The sequence below is a fragment of the Ostrea edulis genome, chromosome 10, assembly GCF_947568905.1.
Source record: "Ostrea edulis chromosome 10, xbOstEdul1.1, whole genome shotgun sequence".
Lineage (NCBI taxonomy): Eukaryota > Metazoa > Mollusca > Bivalvia > Ostreida > Ostreidae > Ostrea > Ostrea edulis.
Window position 1 is genome coordinate 40,455,313 of NC_079173.1, and position 23,170 is coordinate 40,478,482.

General features: G+C 35.1%; 1 protein-coding gene across 3 annotated transcripts in view; it reads left to right on the top strand.

Moving 5' to 3' along the window:
- The first annotated feature begins 552 nt into the window (after positions 1-552).
- Positions 553-23,170, top strand: part of LOC125666095 (ATP-dependent RNA helicase DDX42-like) — a 45,876-nt gene continuing 23,258 nt past the window's right edge. The window contains exons 1-10 of one of the 3 annotated variants that reach the window (XM_056151350.1): positions 553-638; positions 2,554-2,756; positions 4,840-4,966; positions 6,544-6,611; positions 9,878-10,031; positions 12,068-12,208; positions 12,322-12,441; positions 13,853-13,960; positions 15,077-15,145; positions 21,452-21,580. In XM_056151350.1, the coding sequence (XP_056007325.1) occupies positions 2,563-2,756; positions 4,840-4,966; positions 6,544-6,611; positions 9,878-10,031; positions 12,068-12,208; positions 12,322-12,441; positions 13,853-13,960; positions 15,077-15,145; positions 21,452-21,580 (1,110 nt within the window). In that variant the 5' untranslated portion in view covers positions 553-638; positions 2,554-2,562. Of the gene's footprint in view, positions 639-2,508; positions 2,757-4,839; positions 5,020-6,543; positions 6,612-9,877; positions 10,032-12,067; positions 12,209-12,321; positions 12,442-13,852; positions 13,961-15,076; positions 15,146-21,451; positions 21,581-23,170 lie in introns of those variants that run through there. The other 2 variants (XM_056151351.1, XM_048899212.2) reach the window with 2 other exon arrangements.

The window sequence follows — 23,170 nt, forward strand, 5'->3', positions numbered from 1 at the left end:
CCAGAATCTCCCAAACTTGTACTCCTTATGTAATGACAGTCTTTATGATATTTTTATCGATCAGGAAGAAGTTAGAAATATAATGTCCACGCTCCCTGTAAAAGAGGCTATTGGGCCCGATAGTATAAGTCATAGAATGTTGAAGTCAACATTACACACGATTTCTATACCACTCTGTATGCTTTTCAATGAATCTCTGCATGAAAAATCCTTTCCAAAATACTGGAAAGTGGCTCATGTTTTACCTATGTTATCAAATATATGCCTGGGGTTTTTTTTTTTTGTTTTTTTTTTTTTTTAGTTTGTTTTAATTTTTATTGTATTAAATTGATTAAAATTTTAATTGATTAAATTCCATTGACTTATTTTTTTTAATTACCGCATATCCGAGGTTTGTAAGAAGCATACAGGCGTTAATCGTGTACATCTTAATATTACTTATAGAAATTACTTTCCCCTTCAAATTGACACATTAATTAAAACCCTTTACCAATGGGCTGATTTCAAGCGACAGAACTTTCTTGGGCCGAACTTGAATGGGGTAGAAATTTCTGGCAACCGTATACTTAGAACTCTTCTGTGGATGAAGATAAATTGGGCGCTATCTGTGCGAAGTGAAACAGACGCAGGAGAACGAGGTAAACAGCAAGTTGACACAGTGGTTACTGGTAGAATTTGTATCTTTAACCGAAATTTCGAATGAATTTACAAATCACAGAGTCCACGCCCATGTAATTCTTGCATCTAGATAAGACTTTTACGTGTTTTGCCAAAATGCACATACTCTGATACTGCAACCAAAATGCAGGCACCGTTCTGTTCACTAATGATACCACTATAACAGGCTGGGAACACTTCCCCTATAGCGAGATATTCTCGCTAAAACGCGATTATCCCTCTCTAGCGAGAATAAATATATCCCGTACAACCGAGAAAAACACCCATGTTTTGATGTTGAAAGAAAAACATCTTTGTGCTTCATGTGAAAAGAAGAAAAAGTGCTAAAATGTCTGATACATCTGCAAATATATTAATCAAAACAAGAACACTCATGATGTGCATTGGATTTCAGTGGCCTTCCCTCTTATGCAACAACAATTATATGAAATTTCTTGACTGTGTTGTAAATTTTATAGAAACAATTTGTGTCATGCTGAGTGCGTGTTGCACTTATTCAGCATTGCACGGACTTTGCCATTATTTTCAATAAAGACACTGAAAACACCTGTTCATGGTAATGTTTATTTCTCGCTAAAGAGGGATAATCGCGTTTTAGCAAGAAGATCTCGTTATAGGGGAAGTGTTTTCTCCTCTATAGTACGTAACAGTAAATTTATTATATGTGTAATAGGGAACAGAGTTAATTAGTAACCCCAGTGATGCAGGGTTTAAAATGTTTATTATCTATACGAATGTCTATGTGTCTTTGTATTTCTGTTGTGTTATCGTAACTTGTTTCTGAACTGTGCAGAGTTCTGAGGTAAGAAATCTTTATATGCCTGTGCTGCGGCCCCCTGTGCTGTGGTTTTACTATCATTTCGCATTCCTTATACAGTGCTATACAAGTTGGGAGCACTTCCTCTGCAGTGAGATCTTGCTATTACGATTATCCCTCTTTAGCGAGAGTATATAAATACAAAGGAGAAAAAGTACTAAGATGTCCGATACTACTGCAAATATATAAACCAAAAGTACTCACATTGTGCATTGGATTTCAGCCTCCTTCTCTCTTTTGCAGCAATGTTGACATGAAATTTCTTGACTATTATCAATTTTATATCTAGGAAATGGACACCAATTGTGTGAGTGTTGCACTTATTCAGCGTTACATGTGGGACTTGTCATCATTTCAATGAAAACAAAACAAACACCTGTTTATAGTAATGTTGATTTTCTTGCTAAAGAGCAATAATCATGTTTTAGCAAAAAGATTGAACAGAAATATTGTTATATTGCGGAATAATGACTCCATGGAAAAAAGTATGTTTACTGTATTTGAGGAAATTCAGTGTATCTTACATGTATGTGTAGCGGTCAGCCGGGTTTGATCGCCGGTTGCCAGATAGCTCATTTGGTAGAGCACCTGACTAGAGATTCAGGGGGCCCAGGTTCGAATCTCGGTCTGCTCCGTCACATTTTCTCCCTTCCTGTTACATATATCTTGAAGTTTGTCATCTATTCAGTGTTTGTTCATTCTTCTGTTCTTTGTAATTTTCAGACAGAATTATTTTTGATGCAAATTAAAACAAAATTCATTTGGTGACAAACCACATGTAAATATGACATATCTGGTCTTACAGATATAAGATCCTTTGGCATGTAAAGAATATTACCTTGTTGTAACCATGGCACAAAAAAAGACCAGTTTATATGTTCTAAAGTTTTTTTTTCATGTAACATATCACATCTTAAGGCATCCAATGGATTGGAGAAGAATGCGTCCTTGCTTGTGATAATTTGCAGTTGAAATTTTCACAAGTCATAAGTTTTCTTTTGTATGTGAAACAGACACGGAAATAAAGCACCACATCATCAGCCATTTTTCTTCTCCAGAAATTCATAATGTATAGCAGAGGAGGAGATGGAAAACAGCGAGGATTCGGATTTACAGGTTTCGTAATCTCCAAAAAAGATGACCAACCTCCCAGCCAGTCAGGACTGGGAGGGATGCCAAGTGGTGGATCCAGCATTATGCCAGGTCGTTCATTTGGATACCACACAAACATTGGCAAGAAAAGAGCAAGGAATGAAGATGAGTAGGTCAAAATTTACAGTTAACAGGGGTAGAAATTAACGACTAGTGACTGAAAGTATTCACTAGTCCACATAGCATTTCACAAGTCCCACTAGTCCACATAGCATTTCACTAGTCCCACTAGTCCACATAGCATTTCACAAGTCCATCCACTATATCATACAAAGTGATAACATAAATTAATGTTTATTCATTGGCACTTAATCAAAGCAAACAATTCACAGTTGCAAACAATTCAGTTTCTGACACCTATTATAGTAGAAGAAGACAACCACATTTTATTTTGTTTTTCTTCAGAAACATACATAACAATAACCTTTGTGAGACTCGCTTAACCCCATTTGTTTGGAAGGTCAGCATGTCATTGTTATTCAAACACTTCACCATGCATTTATTTGACCATTAAGTTCAAACATCTAAGAGAGCTGGTCAAATTTGCTAAAATCTTAACCAATTCAAGATTGATTTCAGGACTTTCACTAGTCTATAGACTAGTGCCATAGAGAGTTAACTAGTCCGACATGTTTTTTTTCTTAGTCTCGGACTTACGGAGATGAGGTAATTTAAAACCCTGCAGAACAAAGTCCACATGCGCAGTAGTCATCTTTAAGATCCACATGTAGCCATCACTGAGATCCACATGTAGCCATTTTTAAGATCCGGATGAAGCTGTGTTAAAGATTCACTTGTCAGTTATTTTTAAGATCCGGATGAAGCAATCTAATTAAAATTAGATGTTTGTGTAGGGAGTATGTGAGCAGATCTAACATCTAATTTCAATTAGATTGTGGATGAAGCTGTGTTAAAGATCCACATGTCAGTTATTTTTAAGATCCGGATTAAGCTGTGTTAAGATCCATATGAAGCTGTGTTTAAGATCTGGGTGAAGCTGTATTTTAGATCCATGTGTAGCCATGTTATATATATAAATCTATACATACAATGTCCTTTTGTACAATAAAATGCAATTCATCATCTGACAAAGACACAGAGAGTTAACAGTTTTAGACCAAAATGAAATATAGGTGTGTTTCTGGTTTCCCAAACCTACCTTGGTTTTTGCTACTGACGCTAAACATTTTATTGACGATTCATATAAATAAAAATCCAGAATTTTCAAACCGATATTTTTTTCTTCAGTATTCAAGTTTTTCTGCTACTGTTGATCTTCAAAATGTTTGAAAAGTATTTGTAATGTATTTAAACCTGTATTCAAAGTTCCTTAAAAACTAAGATTTCAAATTTAAATGTTTGAATAAAATAAAATGTTTTACCTACCTACCCTACCTAATTTTTAGGGGAGTGAAATAGGAAACATACATATATTTTATCTTGGCCTTATACTATAATAGAACCTACCAGAAATACAAACATTTGATATAGTATCATATCACCATTTTCATGGAATGTTTTCTTTGTTTTTGTGGGTTTTTCCCCAATAACAATGAAAACTGATTAATCAATATAGTGCACTTATTTTCTCATAAACAGACAATAATAGAATAGCTTTTTTAGAAATTGCATATGAATGAAACTGTGTTTTTGACAAATCCACAAACATTGATGCCCACAAACGTTGATGCCCACAAAAATTGATGAAACCTTGGTGTTGATTTTCTAAAGTTTAAACTGTAAACAAAGAAGGAATCATTCCTCAAAATGATCGATTTGTTCAGGGAATAATTAAGTATGTCAATGTAACAAACTGTACAGGGAATTAGTGAATCCATTAATGTTACAACTGATGTACTCTCTAGATAGTGTACTGTAAATTCCTAAATATATGCGAGGAATTTATTTTCACGAGAAACATCACTCGCGAAAAAATATTTCTCGCATTTATTTTTATATTGCTAAAATACATGCAAAAACACTTGATTAACAGAGCACTTGTGAATTTATTTTCTCGCGATTAGACATCCATGAGTCATTTCGCGATAATAAGTACTCGCGTATAATAAGTACTTGCGTATAATAAGGAATCTACAGTAATAAGACTCATTTTTTTATTGTAATGGTCAATATTAGAAAAGATTTCTCTTGTTTTACCAAGGAAAATTTGCAGTGATCATTGTATTGTACAGGTATTTTGATGAAGAGGATGATGAAGATAATATGGCATATCAACCCGCCCCTGGGAGCCCTGGTGAAGATCGAAAAGAGGACAGCGACGAGGAGGACCCGTTAGATGCCTTCATGGCAGACATTGAGGTATTTAATTAGATGAAGAGGACCCGTTAGATGCCTTCATGGCAGACATCGAGGTATTTATTAGACCCCACACAACAAAGTTGCGGAGGGTATAATGTTTTTGACCCGTCAGTCTGTCAGTCCCTTTCTTGTCAGCGCAACTCCTCTGAGACCACTCAACAGAATTTCATGAAACTTTGTAGTTAATAGATACACTGTGTAGATGTGCATATCCCCAGGAATTTCTGATTCAATGATTTTTCTGGGTTTTTTTCCTCTTATGAAGTTAAAATTTCAAGCCAGTCTGTCCTGTTCCAGTCAGCGCAACTCCTCTGAGACCTCTCGACAGAATTCCGTGAAACTTTGTAGTTAATAAGGACACATTGTGTAGATGTGCATATTCCCAGGAAATTGTGATTCAATAATTTTTGTGGGACTTATGCCCCTATTGAACTTAGGATTTTGAGCCCGTCTGTCCTGTTCTTGCAGTAATTCATAACATTACCATTCATTATGTGAGGCATTGTCAAGCAATGTTGGAGCGTGGGGTATATGTGAGCTTGCTCACCTCTGCTTTCTTTTTTACACTACATAATGTTCACTTCATGACTGACATTGGGGTATTTAATTTACACTACATAGTGTTCACTTCATGACTGACATTGAGGTATTTAATTTACACAAGATAGTGTTTACTTCATGACTGACATTGACGTATTTAGTTAACAATAGATAGAGTTTGTGACTGGGAAGTTTTGGTTTTAATTCCCATCTGTACCTTGGCCAAGTTAAACCTAAGACATGCAGAAGTGCGAGTTGCAGGTAGTTTGGATTGGACATGAAAAACAGGTTCCATTGTCTCTGTAGGGATGTGACGATAAAGAATTCTCAGTACTACTGCCCTGAGAACCACGTCTAGTCTAAAACTTACAGCTGGTGATGACTCATTGCGAGTGAAATATTGTTGAAGCGACGCAAAAGAAATATCATTTGACCATTAGACAGATTCTGAAGATTTACTTCGCATTTACAGTAAAACTTGGTTATATAGAACCTCCAGGACCAGCAAAAAGTTCATTATAATCAAGCTTTGTTTTATCTAGTAAAATTTATAGTATTTTCCTTTCATAGGGGAATAAATATCACTTTATTAAGCTGAAACAAGCATGTTTATTATAATCATGCTTTACTCTGTTAGGTTTCATATCTTGGTGAAAGTTATGGGGAACTAGATTTAACTGTAGTGATCTTTTATAGATATATTGTATATTAAGTGGAATTTTTAACAAGACACAAATTTAGCGATTTTTCCATAGAAATGGGTATTTATATTTAGCGAGTACTTATTTTAGTGACTTTATAATTCCAGGAAAGATAGCTATTACCTCCGATATGGAATGAATCAATAAATTGTTAGTGATAGTGAATTTTAGTGACCTCATCACTCTTGCTAATAATGTCAAAACTAAATTCTCACTAAAAATTCTACTGGTATGGTATTTGTGTGACTGATCTTAAGTAAAGTAAGTTTACTGACTTGTTACAATCCCATAGCAACAGTTGCTATGAGAATCAGTGACACATCATTCTGTTTCCAGACAGAGGTCAAGTTACAACACCCAAAGGAGACATCAAAGGAAAAGACTAAAGAAAAGAAAAAGGACAAGTAAGAATCTGATGACAGGTATATTTATACCCCCCGAACGAAGTTCTGGGGGGTATATAGGAATCACTCTGTCCGTCCGTCTGTCTGTCTGTGCAGATTCGTGTCCGGGCCATAACTTCTTTGTTCTTTGACATAGGCATACCATATCTGGCACACAGGTGGATCACCATGAGACGTGGTGTCAAGTACCTTCATGACCTCTATATGACCTTGACCCTTGACCTCAAAGTCAAAATTAAAGGTTTTTTTTACAATGGATTCATGTCTGGGCCATAACGTCTTTGTTCTTTGACATAGGCATACCATATGTGACACATGAGTGTATCACCATGAGACGATGTGTCGAGTACCTTTATGACCTCTATATGACCTTGAACTTTGACCTCAAGGTCAAAATTGATTATAGGGTTTTGACATAGTCATACCATAAGACATGGGTGTATCACCATGAAACTATGTGTCATGTACATTCATGACCTCTTGATGACCTTGACCTTTGTTCTCAAGGTCAAAATTATAGGTTTATGCCATGGATTTGTGTTCGGGATATATCTTCCATTTTCTTCTACAAAGGCATACAATATTTTTACACTCAGGAAAGAGGTCATTTATACCTATTAACAACACCCTTTGGGAGATTGGGGTAAGTGGGGGGTATTCTTAGTGAGCATTGTTCACAGTACCTCTTATTAATCTTATAGAGATAAACATCAAAAGAAAAAGGACAAGTAAGAAACTAATGACAGGTATATTTAGTCTTATAGAGATGATCATCCCCACCTGTCCCTCAGAAATTCTCCTGCGCCAGTATTAACATTTGTCTAAAATCTAATATTCCTGCAAAGTTTTGGTGTCCAAGTCTAGCATTTAATATTTTTTTTTTACTTTCAATTCCATTTCTGTTGTAAACATATGATAAAAACTGGAAAAGTAACAATGGTTTTCATGATTTCTCGAATGCTGAGTCTGACATGTTTAAACAAGAGGAAGGGGTGGTTTGCTATCAATTTCTGTAATGATTTCAGAAGTGGAAAAGTTGGCAGCAAACCACCCCAGCTTGATTAAGTGTCAAAACTGGGCAGAGGAAACCAGATATGTCAACAGAAATAGACCCCTGCACAAAGATTGATGATGCTATTTTGATCAAGCCAAGAATATCATCATCAATGGTAGATTCTAGGATTCAAAATCCAAATTTTGTTGTTGTTACATTGAAAGTCGATCCTCATAAAGTCGGCAAATAAATCATGTCACCTATCCAGGCTACCCAGTGTTTTAAGCAATAATCTTCAGTGATTGGGATAAGTAAATTGCTTAATGTGACAATGGCACGTTACCAGCTATTGTCAATGTGACATTTCTAAAATGAATGTGCCATATTGAAATTTTTATGAGACATTTTAAAATGACAAGTCCGAGAGACCAATAAATTATAATCTAAACACTACTGACAGACTGTAATGCCGTCGGCGTGGATAACTTTAGTTTTATTATTATACCCCCCGCAACAAGTTGTGGGGGGGGTATACTGGAATCAGGTTGTCCGTCTCTCTGTCCGTCCATCCGTCCGTCCGTCTGTAGACGCAATGGTTTCCGGACTCTAAAGCATTATCCTTTCCACCTACCGTCACCATATCATATATATGGACTACCCATGGGATGAAGATGTTCCCTATCGATTTTGGGGTCAAAAGGTCAAAGGTCAAGTGCACTGGACATCGAAGTAGCAATATGGTTTCCGGGCTCTAAAGCGTTATCCTTTCCACCTACAGTCACCATATCATACATATGGACTACCCATGGGATGAAGATGTTCCCTATTGATTTTGGGGTCAAAAGGTCAAAGGTCACCCGCACTGGACATCGAAGTAGCAATATGGATTGCGGGCTCTAAAGCTTTATCCTTTCCACCTACAGTCACCATATCATACATATGGACTACCCATGGGATGAAGATGTTCCCTATCGATTTTGGGGTCAAAAGGTCAAAGGTCACGCGCACTGGACATCGAAGTAGCAATATGGTTCGGTTTGTCATGCCATTTGTTTTTTACACTCAGAAAAGAGGTAGTTTATACCTATTACCAACACCCTTTGGGAGATTGGGGTAAGCGGGGGGTATTCTTAGTGAGCATTGCTCACAGTGCCTCTTGTTTGTGTTAAATTTACGTTTTGTTAAAGTAAGGATTCTTATCGTGATTGTCCGCGTCATCGTCTCCTGCTCCTGCCAGTATTGGCTGATCATTAAGGCAAAAAATTAAAGTCAGTTTACCCTTTGTCAGGCTTAAGAATTTTTTTCTGTGGAATCTCCAGTCCGTGCGCATTTAAATTGCAATTTAACGACATTAACAAATCAGATAACTTTTTACTGTTTGATTAGACACGAGGAAATCTAAGTCATACTTGCGCTTAAAAGAACGTAAAGTTGTACTATTACTAAAGCATTAACAGCGATAAAGATTTTTCAAGCACTTAATCGATATAGATTAAGTGGGGGATCAGCTCAAAAGTTGAAAAGTTCATATATCTACGAAGTCAGTGGGGAAAATCTCAAACTAGGTATATCAACGATGTACGCCACAACGGCGCAGTGTTTCAATATTCTATGCGCCATTTTTTTATTTAATGCGACTATGTCGCAGGGCGCGTGCTTATCCCAATCACTGAATAATAAAAATCACCAGATATAAATTGGCTATTTTTCACACAATTTGTTAAATGATAAAAAGAAGAGAGTTATTGAAGTTTGTGATGTGAAGAATTGGACAAAATTTGTCTTTTGGAAGCATGGGATTTTTTCACCACTTTTATTTATTTGTTTTTAATGAAATTGTAACTTTATCTTTTATAAATCAGTTTGTTGTTCTATTTCATATATTGACTTTTTACACAGAGGTGTTCGTGATGATATTGACCCAATTTGTCGTACTATTTCATGTATTGACTTTTTACACAGAGGTGTTCATGATGATATTGACCCAATTTGTCATACTATTTCATGTATTGACTTTTACACAGAGGTGTTCGTGATGATATTGACCAATTTGTTGTACTATTTCATGTATTGACTTTTTACACAGAGGTGTTTGAGATAATATTGACCAGTTTGTGGTAGTATTTCATGTATTGACTTTTTACACAGAGGTGTTCGAGATAATATTGACCAGTTTGTGGTAGTATTTCATGTATTGACTTTTTACACAGAGGTGTTCGAGATAATATTGACCAGTTTGTGGTAGTATTTCATGTATTGACTTTTTACACAGAGGTGTTCGCGATGATATTGACCAGGAGGATGACCAGGAGTCGTTTTTCCGTTACATGGAGGAGAACCCGATGGCTGGAGTGGTGTTTGATGACGATGAAACGATCATAGAATATGATGCTGAAGGAAATCCCATCATCCCTGAGAAAAATAAAGTAGGCATTAAGTTATGTAAATATTACACTTGTACGTACACAATCTCAAAACCTCTTTAAAGCAATGATACCACTTTAATTTATAGGTAGACATGGAGAAATCTGCCCCTTTGTAATAAACTCACAGAGGATATATGATATTGTAATATTAAATGTACTAAAAAAAATTTCCCCCATCTTATTATTTGCTCAAACACAAAGTAAACATTCTTGTTCTGTTTGAGATTTTATTCAGTCATATCTCGCTACTTGAGATTTGTCCTGTTTGAGATTTTGATAAGACTCGCTATTTGAGATTTTGATAAGACTCGCTACTTGAGATTTGTCCTGTTTGAGATTTTGATCAGTCATATCTCGCTATTTAAGATTTATCCTGTTTGAGATTTTGTCCAGACATGTCTCGCTACTTGAGATTTGTTCTGTTTAAGATTTTGATCAGTCATATCTCGCTATTTAAGATTTGTCCTGTTTGAGATTTTGTCCAGACATGTCTTGCTACTTGAGTTTTGTTCTGTTGGAGATTTTGTCCAGACATGTCTCACTATTTGAGATTTGTCCTGTTTGAGATTTCGATAAGACTCGCTACTTGAGATTTGTCCTGCTTGAGATTTTGATAAGACTTGCTATTTGAGATTTTTCCTGTTTGAGATTTTGTCCAGACATGTCTCGCTACTTGAGATTTGTTCTGTTTAAGATTTTGATCAGTCATATCTCGCTATTTAAGATTTGTCCTGTTTGAGATTTTGTCCAGACATGTCTCGCTACTTGAGATTTGTTCTGTTTAAGATTTTGATCAGTCATATCTCGCTATTTAAGATTTGTCCTGTTTGAGATTTTGTCCAGACATGTCTTGCTACTTGAGTTTTGTTCTGTTGGAGAAAAATTTTGTCCAGACATATCTCACTATTTAAGATTTGTCCTGTTTGAGATTTCGATAAGACTCGCTACTTGAGATTTGTCCTGCTTGAGATTTCGATAAGACTTGCTATTTGAGATTTTTCCTGTTTGAGATTTTGTCCAGACATGTCTCGCTACTTGAGATTTGTTCTGTTTAAGATTTTGATCAGTCATATCTCGCTATTTAAGATTTGTCCTGTTTGAGATTTTGTCCAGACATGTCTCGCTACTTGAGATTTGTTCTGTTTAAGATTTTGATCAGTCATATCTCGCTATTTAAGATTTGTCCTGTTTGAGATGTTGTCCAGACATGTCTCGCTACTTGAGTTTTGTTCTGTTGGAGATTTTGTCCAGACATGTCTCACTACTTGAGATTTGTCCTGTTTGAGATTTCGATAAGACTCACTACTTGAGATTTACTTTACCCTTTGTCAAATGATGGATGAGGATGAATATGAAATGAGATAAATAAAATGGTGGGAAATTCTGTTCAGTTCACAGAAATGTAATGATGGATACATTCACGTGAGAGTGCATTGGATTGACTGTGTAACATCGATATAGTTTCCAGCATTGTGGGACTTTTTAAAAAAATAATCATAATTTGTGTTATGTATTTATGTTGTGCAGATCTGTAGCTCTGTGGGAAAATATCCAGAGAGACCAGAGGCAGACTGTGGTCTGTCCCAATATCTTCCCAGAGGGCTACAAATCCGCAGCTAGTATTTGTTACATTGTGGTTATTGATGGTGAATACTGATTGTCAGATCGTGCGGTGCCCTAACAGTCCCCGGGATTATGGGATAGATTTATTGATTGTAGTTATTGATGGTTAATACTGATTGTCAGATCGTGCGATGCCCTAACAGTCCCCGGGATTATGGGATAGATTTATCGATTGATTGATTGATTGATTGTAGTTATTGCAGGACAAGCTCAGTTTTGTGCCTTAATCATGTTCATGAATTAATATTTACATTTTCCAATTTGTTTGCCTTGTTATATCTGTACAACTTCTAATGAAACTAAGGCAATTATTCATGAGTGCACTGCATTAGTAAAAAAAAAAAGTGATGTGTATATATGAAAATAGAACTACTTGTTGAATACATTACAGCTACTTCTGATTATTGTTTCAGATTATTGACCCCTTGCCACCAATTGATCACAGTGATATTGACTACAAACCGTTTGAGAAAAACTTCTATCTGGAGCATGAAGACATTGCCAAACTACAACCAAATGAAGTGGACGAACTGCGCAAAAAACTAAGCATTAGGGTATATGATGTATTGTATATAAATAACAGGAATGTGGATTTTTATGTATTTCTCATCATCTCTCTATACTGTTTATATCCAGTGTTTGTTGTCATGGTAACCTTTCCCAACAGGTTTCCGGTTTCAATCCTCCCAAACCAGTGTCCAGCTTTGCTCACTTTGGTTTTGACGAAAATTTGATGAGTGCCATTAGAAAGTCGGAATTTTCACAACCAACTCCCATCCAGGCACAGGTACATGATCATTCAGTGTGTACTGCCCCTCTTGGAGTTAGTTTTATTTGACACATCAAAACAACACTTGGCAGTTACACATGTAATGTTATAATATTTACAGATGTTATTTCCTTGTTACATTTAGTGTAGTTACACGTATAATGCAGTGTGCGAAACTAACTTTAAAGTCCTATAGACTTTCGGTCCATAGTCATTTCATTTCCTATAGGCCACAACAAATTCCTATAGACCAAAATTTAACATGCAATATTCATTGTTATTTAAAAATAAATAATAGACACAAATTTGATTTTGGTAATTCGTTCATGATAGTTTAATTATATTCTTTTTCAATTTCATGCACAAGCTTTTCAAATAGAATTCCGTTTTATTTTTCATTTTGATCCAGCTCAGTTTCAGTCCAATTCTTCATTCGAGTCACTTCTACTATGTTTCGTTTTCTCATAATTTTCTGCGACTTTAGCCTTGCTGGAACTTGTTGTACTGACCACTTTCCTTTTGATTCCAGGGCGTGCACCTTCCACATATTTTAACCGTTCGAAAAAGAACATTCCGAATTTGCACAAAAATGGCGTACATTGAAGTAACCCAATCCCCCTGTTGAAAATGGAATAATCTCATTCGAATGATTTGTAATTATTACATTGTGGAACATTTTATTACAGCTAAGGGCTGAACAGAAACATCAGCGTACTACATATAAACTGGTCCTGCTTCTCATATATTTTTAATAAGCGGCAGGGAACCATTTTTTTACTCAGAATTCCTATAGACAAGTCGGTCTATAGCTATTTCGATTGTTATAGACCGATTCGATTTTCTATAGACATTGTCTATTGGTCCATGGTTAATTTCGTACACGGATAATGTCATATTTACATTTAAGAAGTCTGATTCTAATAAGATTGTGACAAAATTTGGTAAATGTTAAGGCTGAAACGAATCACCGAAATACTGATACTGTTCAATAAAAACCCTTGATTAAATGTTCAATTCATTGTCTTGATTTTCAGTTCGATACGTTTATTACAAACTGGTTGGGTAAAATACATCAAGTTCGGCCTGTGAGGATAATTTTTCGTGCATGAGGGACAAAATAGCATAAAATAACGTTCAGACTGTTGTTTATCTTGAGTCTTACAAAAATAATAATAAACTTTATCAGAGCCAACATGCATCTTACCATTTTGGCAATTTGGAAACATTTTGCTTTTAAAATAATGAATGTGAATCTTGGTAATTAAACTTTTCTTCAATGTTATTTTGGTTTCTTCTGTAAATTGTATCATATTGAAAGTATTGAATTGTGGCATAAGAATTGCAATATGTATCGTATCGTGAAGGGGGTGTATAGTTTCAGCCCTAGTAAATGTAAATATTCATCATGAAGTATCTGGATTTTATTTAGGGTATTCCATTGGCCTTAAATGGACGAGATATCATAGGCATAGCAAAAACTGGCAGTGGGAAAACAGCAGCTTTCCTGTGGCCATTGTTAGTTCACATTATGGATCAAGTAAGTATTTTGAAAATGTTGAAAAAGTAACAATCAAAAAAGAGTTATCTCCCCCTTCCCCAGGCTGTCTGCTGTAGATTCATATTACTTTGAAAATTTATTTTTATGTAATTTCGTAAATCTTGCTGTCATTTTCATTCATTATTTTTATGTTACCATGGAAGGAGAGAGTGAATAATTATTTTATTTTTTCATATTTAACTACCAGTATGATTATACTCACATTACACATGAGAAATTAATAGAATCCTTCATCATGTTGGTGGTATTGGGAAATTCCACCGAGGGGACAAGATTCACAGTCTAGGACGAGGCTGTGCAGAGATTGAATGCACAAACCAATTAGACAGTCAGAAAGTGCCTAGTATACTAAAATGATTTACACTATATGTAAACTAAACAACCCAAGCCTTCCTCTTAGAAAGCTATATCAAATTTGAAGAATCAAATACAAAATATTTTGCTTCTACTTGTAACATAAATCATAGAAAATATGTTATGTCGTAATCGATGACATCATAGCAGGGTAAGACAGAGTGCTATGTTGTTGACTTGACATATCATGTTTTTTTTTAAAAATTTATTTTCTTCAAACTTTGATTAGTTTTTTAGGAGGCAATCTTAGGTTTTTAAGCTAATATGTGACGTGTAAATCATATTTGGGTATGCCCCTCCTGATTGTGCAATTAGTTTTTGCATTTGCCAGTAAGTTGAATTGAGTATCAGGGTGATTTTGACTTTTCTCAGAACTAGAGGAAAAGTTTTGAAGAAAAATAATCCTTTATTTACCGGTGTGGGATAGAGAATTTCACTTTGAAAATAAGATATGCTTGTAGTATACCGTGAATTATCCCCCCTTCCTGTTGAATTCCCCAATCACACATTTATATCAATAACAGATTCTGCTTTTCTCATTATTTGACACAAAAATACAATCTATTCTCACTGAAATAAGTGCTCCGCCACATAGTCAAAGGAATTTACTTGTACGGTTGCTGAATTGAAATGCAAACAGAAATACTATATACTGTACTCATGACAAAACTTCTTTACGATTTGAACGCTGCATTTAATATATGCTGTTGTGAATATACAATAGATTTTCTGTTTATACAGCGAGAGCTAGAAGAGGGGGATGGGCCAATAGGATTAATTCTGGCACCAACCAGAGAACTGTCTCAACAAGTAAGTACAGGACAATTCCCATTGTTTATCTCGGAGCACCTGTAAATTGTGTATAGAACACATCCCATTGTTTATCTCGGAGCACCTGTAAATTGTGTATAGAACACCACCCATCGTTTATTATAGAGCACCTGTAAATTGTGTATAGAACACCACCCATCGTTTATCTCGGAGCACCTGTAAATTGTGTATAGAACACCACCCATCGTTTATCTCGGAGCACCTGTAAATTGTGTATAGAACACCACCCATTGTTTATTATAGAGCACCTGTAAATTGTGTATAGTACACATCCCATTGTTTATCTCGGAGCACCTGTAAATTGTGTATAGAACACTTCCCATCGTTTATCTCGGAGCACCTGTAAATTGTGTATAGTACACCCCCCATTGTTTATCTCGGAGCACCTGTAAATTGTGTATAGTACACCCCCCATTGTTTATCTCGGAGCACCTGTAAATTGTGTATGAATTATTCAACACTCTTCTGGAGGATTTTTTTGTACTAGAGTCATTATTGACAAAAGAGGGATGACTAAATTAATGGAATTAAGGTGACTCATCACACTAAAATTTATTCAATGGCCCATATAAACACCCCGTATGAAGCTTGATTTCACCATCGAAAAAGTAATAGAAGCTCTCAATTATTGTACATGAATTTTTAGTGATTTTTCTCAGAATGATAAAAATGGTGTTTTGTTTGCAAATAAGATATTCTATACAGTCCAAAATTCTCTGTGATTATCTAATAAAATATGCCTAAACGACTCAGATAGACATTCTGATTTTCTAAATAAAACACCATTGCCTTAAGTCTGTCTTTCGGAGGTTGTCTGTCCTTTGAATGCTTTCGTTTTCCTTCTGATGCAGAGAAAAAAGGTTTCTTGCTGCAAGAACAATGTGTGAAGGAATATTTTATACAGACACTGTATGATACACCTGTATACACTACCACTTCATTATATCACAATCATTATATTGTCACCCCCCCCAGACACTGTGTGATACCCCTGTATACACTATCACTTCATTATATCACAATCATTATATTGTCACACACACCGTTTTAAGTGGTGAATATTTTTGTGTTTTGTCATGTTTGGATTCAAACAGTAATCTATTTAATGTTAATATTGATTATCCCATTACTTGTTGAATCTCACTCGAGTTGCGATGATCGAAGATAGGGAATTCCCAATAATTATGATCAAAATGGATATAATGGGTATCTTTAAAAGATTTCAAAGGTGTGAATGACGTTGCCTTTCAGGCTGACAAAATAAGTCAGCTCCCTATTACAAATGGAGTTTACTCTCAGGGGCTTACTCCCATTAAAAAAAATACATGTATTCCAGACAATGCTATATTTTAACTAAAATACAATTATATTGATCAAAATAATTTTAAATGGTAGCAATTTAAGCCCTGTTGTTTACAGTAGCCATGGGAAAACTGACGGGAGACAACTCTTTCATGCTTCATAATGGGGTACTCTATGGGGAATTTTTAAGAAAAAATTTCTAATTTCTAATGGGTAGACCCCATCCTTTCATCAGTAAAACAGTGCTTTAAGAAGTGCAAATAACACATTTTTAAGGTGGACACCCCCTTTGAAAACCAAAATTAATGGTACCCCCCCCTCTAAAAAAAATTCCTGTATCCACCCCTGATATAATAAATAAATAAATAAATTGATTTATAAACACACAAGAAGATAAATGATATGACTAAATAAAAACGTAAGGCTAATTAAAAAACAACAGATGAATAAGCAAACTGTTAATGAATTGTGAATAGATTATAAAGAATATTAAACATGAATAAATAGATAATAAATATGTGTAAGTAGAATTTGAATGGATAAATAAACAACAGGAATAATTCAAAGACATGGGGATATAAACTTTAAAATGAGTAAATGAATAAAAGCTGACAATTTCTTTTACTGTTATGATTGTGATTTTTATTTTTTATTGTATTTTGATATAAATGACATCTGGCGTTAATGGCTTAATGCTGCTGGCTCTTTGCGTCTAGCATCTTTTTTCATTGATAGACGGGTGACATCAGTATTTTTATACCGTAAGGTAAAATAATTAGTTTATACATTTTTCAATTTGACATAAATAAAGTGTTAATCGGGGATAGAAGTGCAAAATTATGTTTTTATTATAATCATTATGTACTGAGATTCGATCTCTTCATGAAAAATAAATTGATATCAACATCAGTCTTGAAGTTCACAAAAACTTTTTCGAGACACTATCCATACTGGATAAGTGTAGCCTAATGTCATTATGAATTTATTTCTAGCTAGTAATTAAAGGCATAAATTAACAGTGAATTTCAAACGCAGAGACATTGTAACGTTTGAATGACAAACACAAACCGGACTTAAACAAAACTTGGAAATAGCCCCTCGTCCAATATTGTCGACCAAATCATTTTTTTTTTGTTTTGAACAAGAATATATTGTACATTGTTTTGAACAAGAATATATTTTCTCTCATATCTACGTATGTAAGATACAGATATTCTATGAAAGAAAGGTATGTAAGATATTTCTTTCTTTCATATCACGTGACGTTTATCTTACATATCCCGTGACGTCATAATCAATACACAACTAGCTTGCAACTTACATGTACCTCGCCTCGATTGACGAACACTAGCATCTGCAAAGCTCTTGTACAAAAAATGACAAATTGTAATGTCCCTGATAATCTCCAGGTGTATGTGACCGGACACAAAAATACACATTCCTTGAACAATTACTGCACACTCAACAACAGTCACAAATTCCTCATACACCTATGTCATCCTGTGCATTATGCCAGTCAGTTCACAGAAACCCAGCCCACACGGTCTATTACTTCTAGGCCTACCTCCACATTCACTCTGTCAACGTCTACTGTCCGTGTCTCGGGTGAAATAAGTGCCTTCAATGTCCATGAGACTCGAGTCCTTGCACACGTAGAAAACGAAAGTCTAGCCATGCCCATATCCACCAACAAAAACCACTTGGAATCTCTCTTCACACACTCGTCATTAAATAACTGCTCAATTAACGTAGTTCCACACTCCTGTGACGTCATAGGATATTGCAAAGTCAATGATTTAATGACAGGAACATAAATTTTGTTGGAATCTTTTTCAATAGTTATTGTAAAAAATCTTGTTAGCTATAAAATATTTCAAAAGTCTTAGTTATATTTGAATAGTCAATGATATGTTTCAAAATATTGAATGCAAGGACAATAACTCTGTTTTCATTAAATTATTTATCAAGTCCATAATGCGATAGATTTCCTTTATTTTTGACAAACATTTTACCAAGTTGACAAGGAATCATTATCTGTGTCTTTTCATGAAATTACATAAAATTTTAATCCCTAGTGATTTTAAATAGCTCAGCTGTATGGTGCCAGGCTTCAGTTTTTTATGGGGGTATACATAATCTGGAAGCTCTAGATTTGAAATTATTAAGGAAAGGTATGGTTTTTTCCCCATAAATAACTATAACTGATGTAACTCTACTAATATAAACAGAAAAAATGATATGTAAACCATGCTATAAGGAAAATGCGTCCACATTTGTTTGTTTTTTAACATTTTGGAGAATAACGCTAATTCAATAATTTTGCACATATTATTCTAAAACTTGATGAACATATTGAAAATGACACTTGTTTTAGTTATTGACATGTTTCCCGATAAATAAATGCAATTCAAAAAATATTTTGTTGTTTTTATATTAAAATAACAACAAATAACTGTTTCCAATGAATTTCATAAAAATCTACATCTGGGTACATGACTTTAGTGGTGTATGTAATGAAAATTAATATGGAAGTCCTTAACTGTTTTGCCTTCTTTCATTACTCTGAATGTTAATTGATTGATTCCAAACAAAAAAATGCTACTTAAACCCCCAAAATCCAGGACTAAGGACCCACCTTAATATCAATAGCAATGCTACTCTAAGGAAAAAAAACGTGCAGTTGTGGATTCATATTCTGATTAGGTCTGTCAAAATGTTTCGCGCTGATGGACTGTCGAGTTACGTCACGCATCACCCTGATTATTGATTTATTCAAAGAGGAATAACTCTAATACAATTCACTTAATATACACTCGTCGGTAGATTTTTTGTCGACAACGTAGTTGCCAAAATGAGGGTCATAGAATTCGATTCTGGTGTTATTTTTAATATACAGCGAAAAATTAATTAATTGGAAATTTCTAAAAATGGCATCGCTAGGCACAAGGAAAACGGAAAACTCTAGAAATATGAGAGAAAAATACTCTCTTATGAGTTGCCATGAAATATTAAGGTGATTCCGCCCTCGGGGTTCCAAAAAAGCGGTAAAACCGACGGCAAAGCCTCGGGTTTCACAGATTTTTTGCAACCCTTGAGTGGAATTACCTTACATTTCATGGCTACTCATAAGAGAGTCTTATAGTACATACGTTAACTTGATTTACATGGTTCTTTTTATGCCAAAGTACACATACATTTTGATTGTTGCTTGTACAGTATTTCATTATCGAAATAAAAATTACTGTGATGGATTAATTACGGGTCTTGTATAACGCACATCCTCAAAGTTGGGTTAATTTCCTTGGAAAAAACGGACGGGGCACCCCCAAGATTTTCTTAGAAAAAAGCATACCCTAGTGTGTTTATTTCGCATAAAAAGATAATTAATATGATGTCTTTAATTTAATCGGCTATCTAGATGAACAATTGTTATCGACAGCCTTTCATCCCGTGCGATGTACTTAGCTATCCAGGTGCACCGAGGTGTGACTTATGACTTAGGTACACTTATACCATGTCCCGTTTTTTTAACTGAGTACTCGACTATCTCCCGACTAAAGCGTCCGAGTATTCGACTAGGCTATCCGATGAAAATTAACATTCCTAATTTTTATGTTCTGATGAACTTTCAACTAGACTTGTCCAATTGAAGCCTAAACCGGCATGCATATAAACAGTGTGATTAAAAATTAGAATTCGATAAAATAACAGGTTTGTGATAATATTCTTTTTAAAGAACACAATATTCTAATTATCTAATTTCATGTTGTTTGTTTACATGTTCTCCATAAAAAATATGAATTGCATTAATTCTTTTCAATCTTAGGAAAGCAGAACCCACTCTCCCGTAAATCCGCTAATGATTACAACACACTTGCGGAATATTTGTGAGAACGACAAGAAATGAACAATACAACACTGTCATCATCTTGAATTTCACAAGCTTACATGCCGAACAAAATGCTTTTTTTTTCATACAAAGTCGTATTTAGTATTAAAATGAATATTCATTGTACATGTATCTGCAAATACACGACTGAATAAAACCAAGTGATACATTTTTTCTCTGTTACGCCATTCGAGTAAATATTGATTGAATATTGATTCAATATTGTTTATCGTCCCTCGAGAGAATATTTTACTCATATGGAGATGTCACCACTGCCAGTGAAGGGCTGCAAAATTTAGACCTATGCTCAGCGCTTATGGCCATTGAGCAGGGAGGGATCTTTATCGTGCCACACCTGCTGTGATACGGGACCTCAGTTTTTGCGGTCTCATCCGAAGCACCGCCCCATTTAGTCGCTTCTTACGGCAAGCAAGGGGTACTGAGGACCTATTCTAACCCGGATCCCCACGGGATTACCTAAGCAATACAACGACGTCAAAATGACGTTAGAACGTAAATGCATTTATTTCATTGCTATATTCAGAAGCCTGTAGAAAGAAAGCGTGTAAAGGAAACTGGATAAAATTAATTGTTTTAGAAAGCAGATGTTGTAGCCTTTTGACCCCCAAAAGATTATAAAATTTGGAAACGGGGGCATTTTTCATGATTTCTGGCTTAGTCCTTACTGTTGCTCTTCGTTGAAATGCTGACAGAACTGAAAAAAAAAATGCATCCATTTATTACTGAAAATCCAGAAATTCAAATTGTAATAAGGAACAGAACTGTATAATTAGCCTACACAAATGTGTGTTGATATGTAAGTGTTTTCTGTGTCATTAAATCTGCATGATTATTTATATTATTGTCCCTCTATAAAAGGAAAGATATCGTTACTAAACTCGTTATAATGACATCCTCGTCATAATGACATCCTCGTCATAATGACATTCACGTCATAATGACATCCTCGTTATAATGACATCCTCGTCATAATGACATCCTCGTAATGCTAATGGACAAAAGATGGCAGTGTATAGAGAGAGCGCTGCATTTGTTTGCATTTGTAAAAAAATTTCTTGATTGATATTTTGCAGATTTATCAAGAAGCTAAAAAGTTTGGTAAGATCTATAATATTAACGTGGTGTGTGCGTATGGAGGGGGCAGTATGTGGGAACAGACAAAGGCGTGTCAGGAAGGAGCTGAGATCATCGTGGCCACACCGGTAAGGGGAGATAGCAAATAATTATTGTGCTCGCAATTTATATCTTAATTTTTGTAATGATAGTTTAAGATTTGTTCAGAATTAGTCTTGATAATGAAAGTCGCATGCACAATTACAGTCCCTGAAACGTTCTTCTTTCCCACTTGAACGGTGAACGAACGTAGAGCGAACGGTGAACGAACGTAGAGCGAACGGTGAACGAACGCAGAGTGAACGGTGAACGCAATTTGGTGAACAGTGAGCGAACGCAGAGTGCAAAGTGAACGGTGAACGAACGCTGAGCGCACACTGAACGCAAAATGATCTATTTACTCGGAATGTTTCGGATTTTTCCCTGGGATTTTACTTATTTCGTAATCAAGTAATAAAATACATGTACATGTAATCTATATTTCATCAATTAATAAAAAATTAAATAAACCGGAATCGTGATGCGGCATATTTTACAGTTCTGGATATATTCAATGTAATATATTTTTGTACAAGTACCGAGTATACATGTATATATTTCATGAAATTATCGCAAATTGTACATTAATACACGCAACAGTCATACACAAACAAAAGCAAATTTCGTATGTACATTGTGTATACCATTAAATGTACAGATACATTTAATGCATGGGTATAATATATAAACAATGCCTGTGAAAAGGAAAACACTATAGTCTACATGTGTAGTGACATCCAGAATTAACAGGTGTTCATGTATGGCTTCAAACTTTACAAGCTCAATCGTTTGGGATACCTGTAATTAACAAACAAAACATCCCCAAAAGGAGTCAAGATAGATGCAGTAAACAAACAATACGGACGGTATACCCTGTGTCAACACCTCAACACTCTTAACAGTATTAAATATTCCTACTTACATTTTGTGTCATTCATTTGTCGCAGCTACATCGACCCGAGAAAATAATCAGTACAAAACTTTCTATTTTTATTATTGATGTGACCATAGATTGCCGTTAGATCGTGCAGTATTTGTATATATTTGATGTAGATAAAACTGTTTATTATACTGAACTACCCGTAGAATGTTTAAAGGCTAATGCAGAAACGTACCAGATAAACAATTACATCTTTGCATTAAGGACCAATGTTATAAAAGTTTCAAATTTGGCAAGAGTAATAAATATCAGTTTATTGACAATGTCATTCATAAATATAGGCGTAAAAATAGCCATATCAGTTTGAAATTCTGACACGTACATGTACATATGGTACAATGTACATTATGTAGCATCGTTTGTTTGTTTTTATTTTTCAAAGTGGGGGGGGGGGGGGGGGGGGGGGGGGTGACCTGTTTAAAACTCTTGTCAAGCAATGCAAAATAATTATAATAATAATTTGTGTCCGAACTTGTAAATGCTAAATCGTGAACACAGGGGAAGAGGTTTTCATTACCTGAAACTGCCTTATTTTTTGTACTTAGGTTAAATTCATAAGAGCAAGCTCTTATATTCGTCTCTCATTTAGAATTGTTTTTAACAAAAGCTCAAATGAACCTTTCGACATTCACAGTGGATAATCCTGACACTTTGTAGTTCAAAATTAAATTTCTGATATAGTAAGAAAGTATCCTTCCAC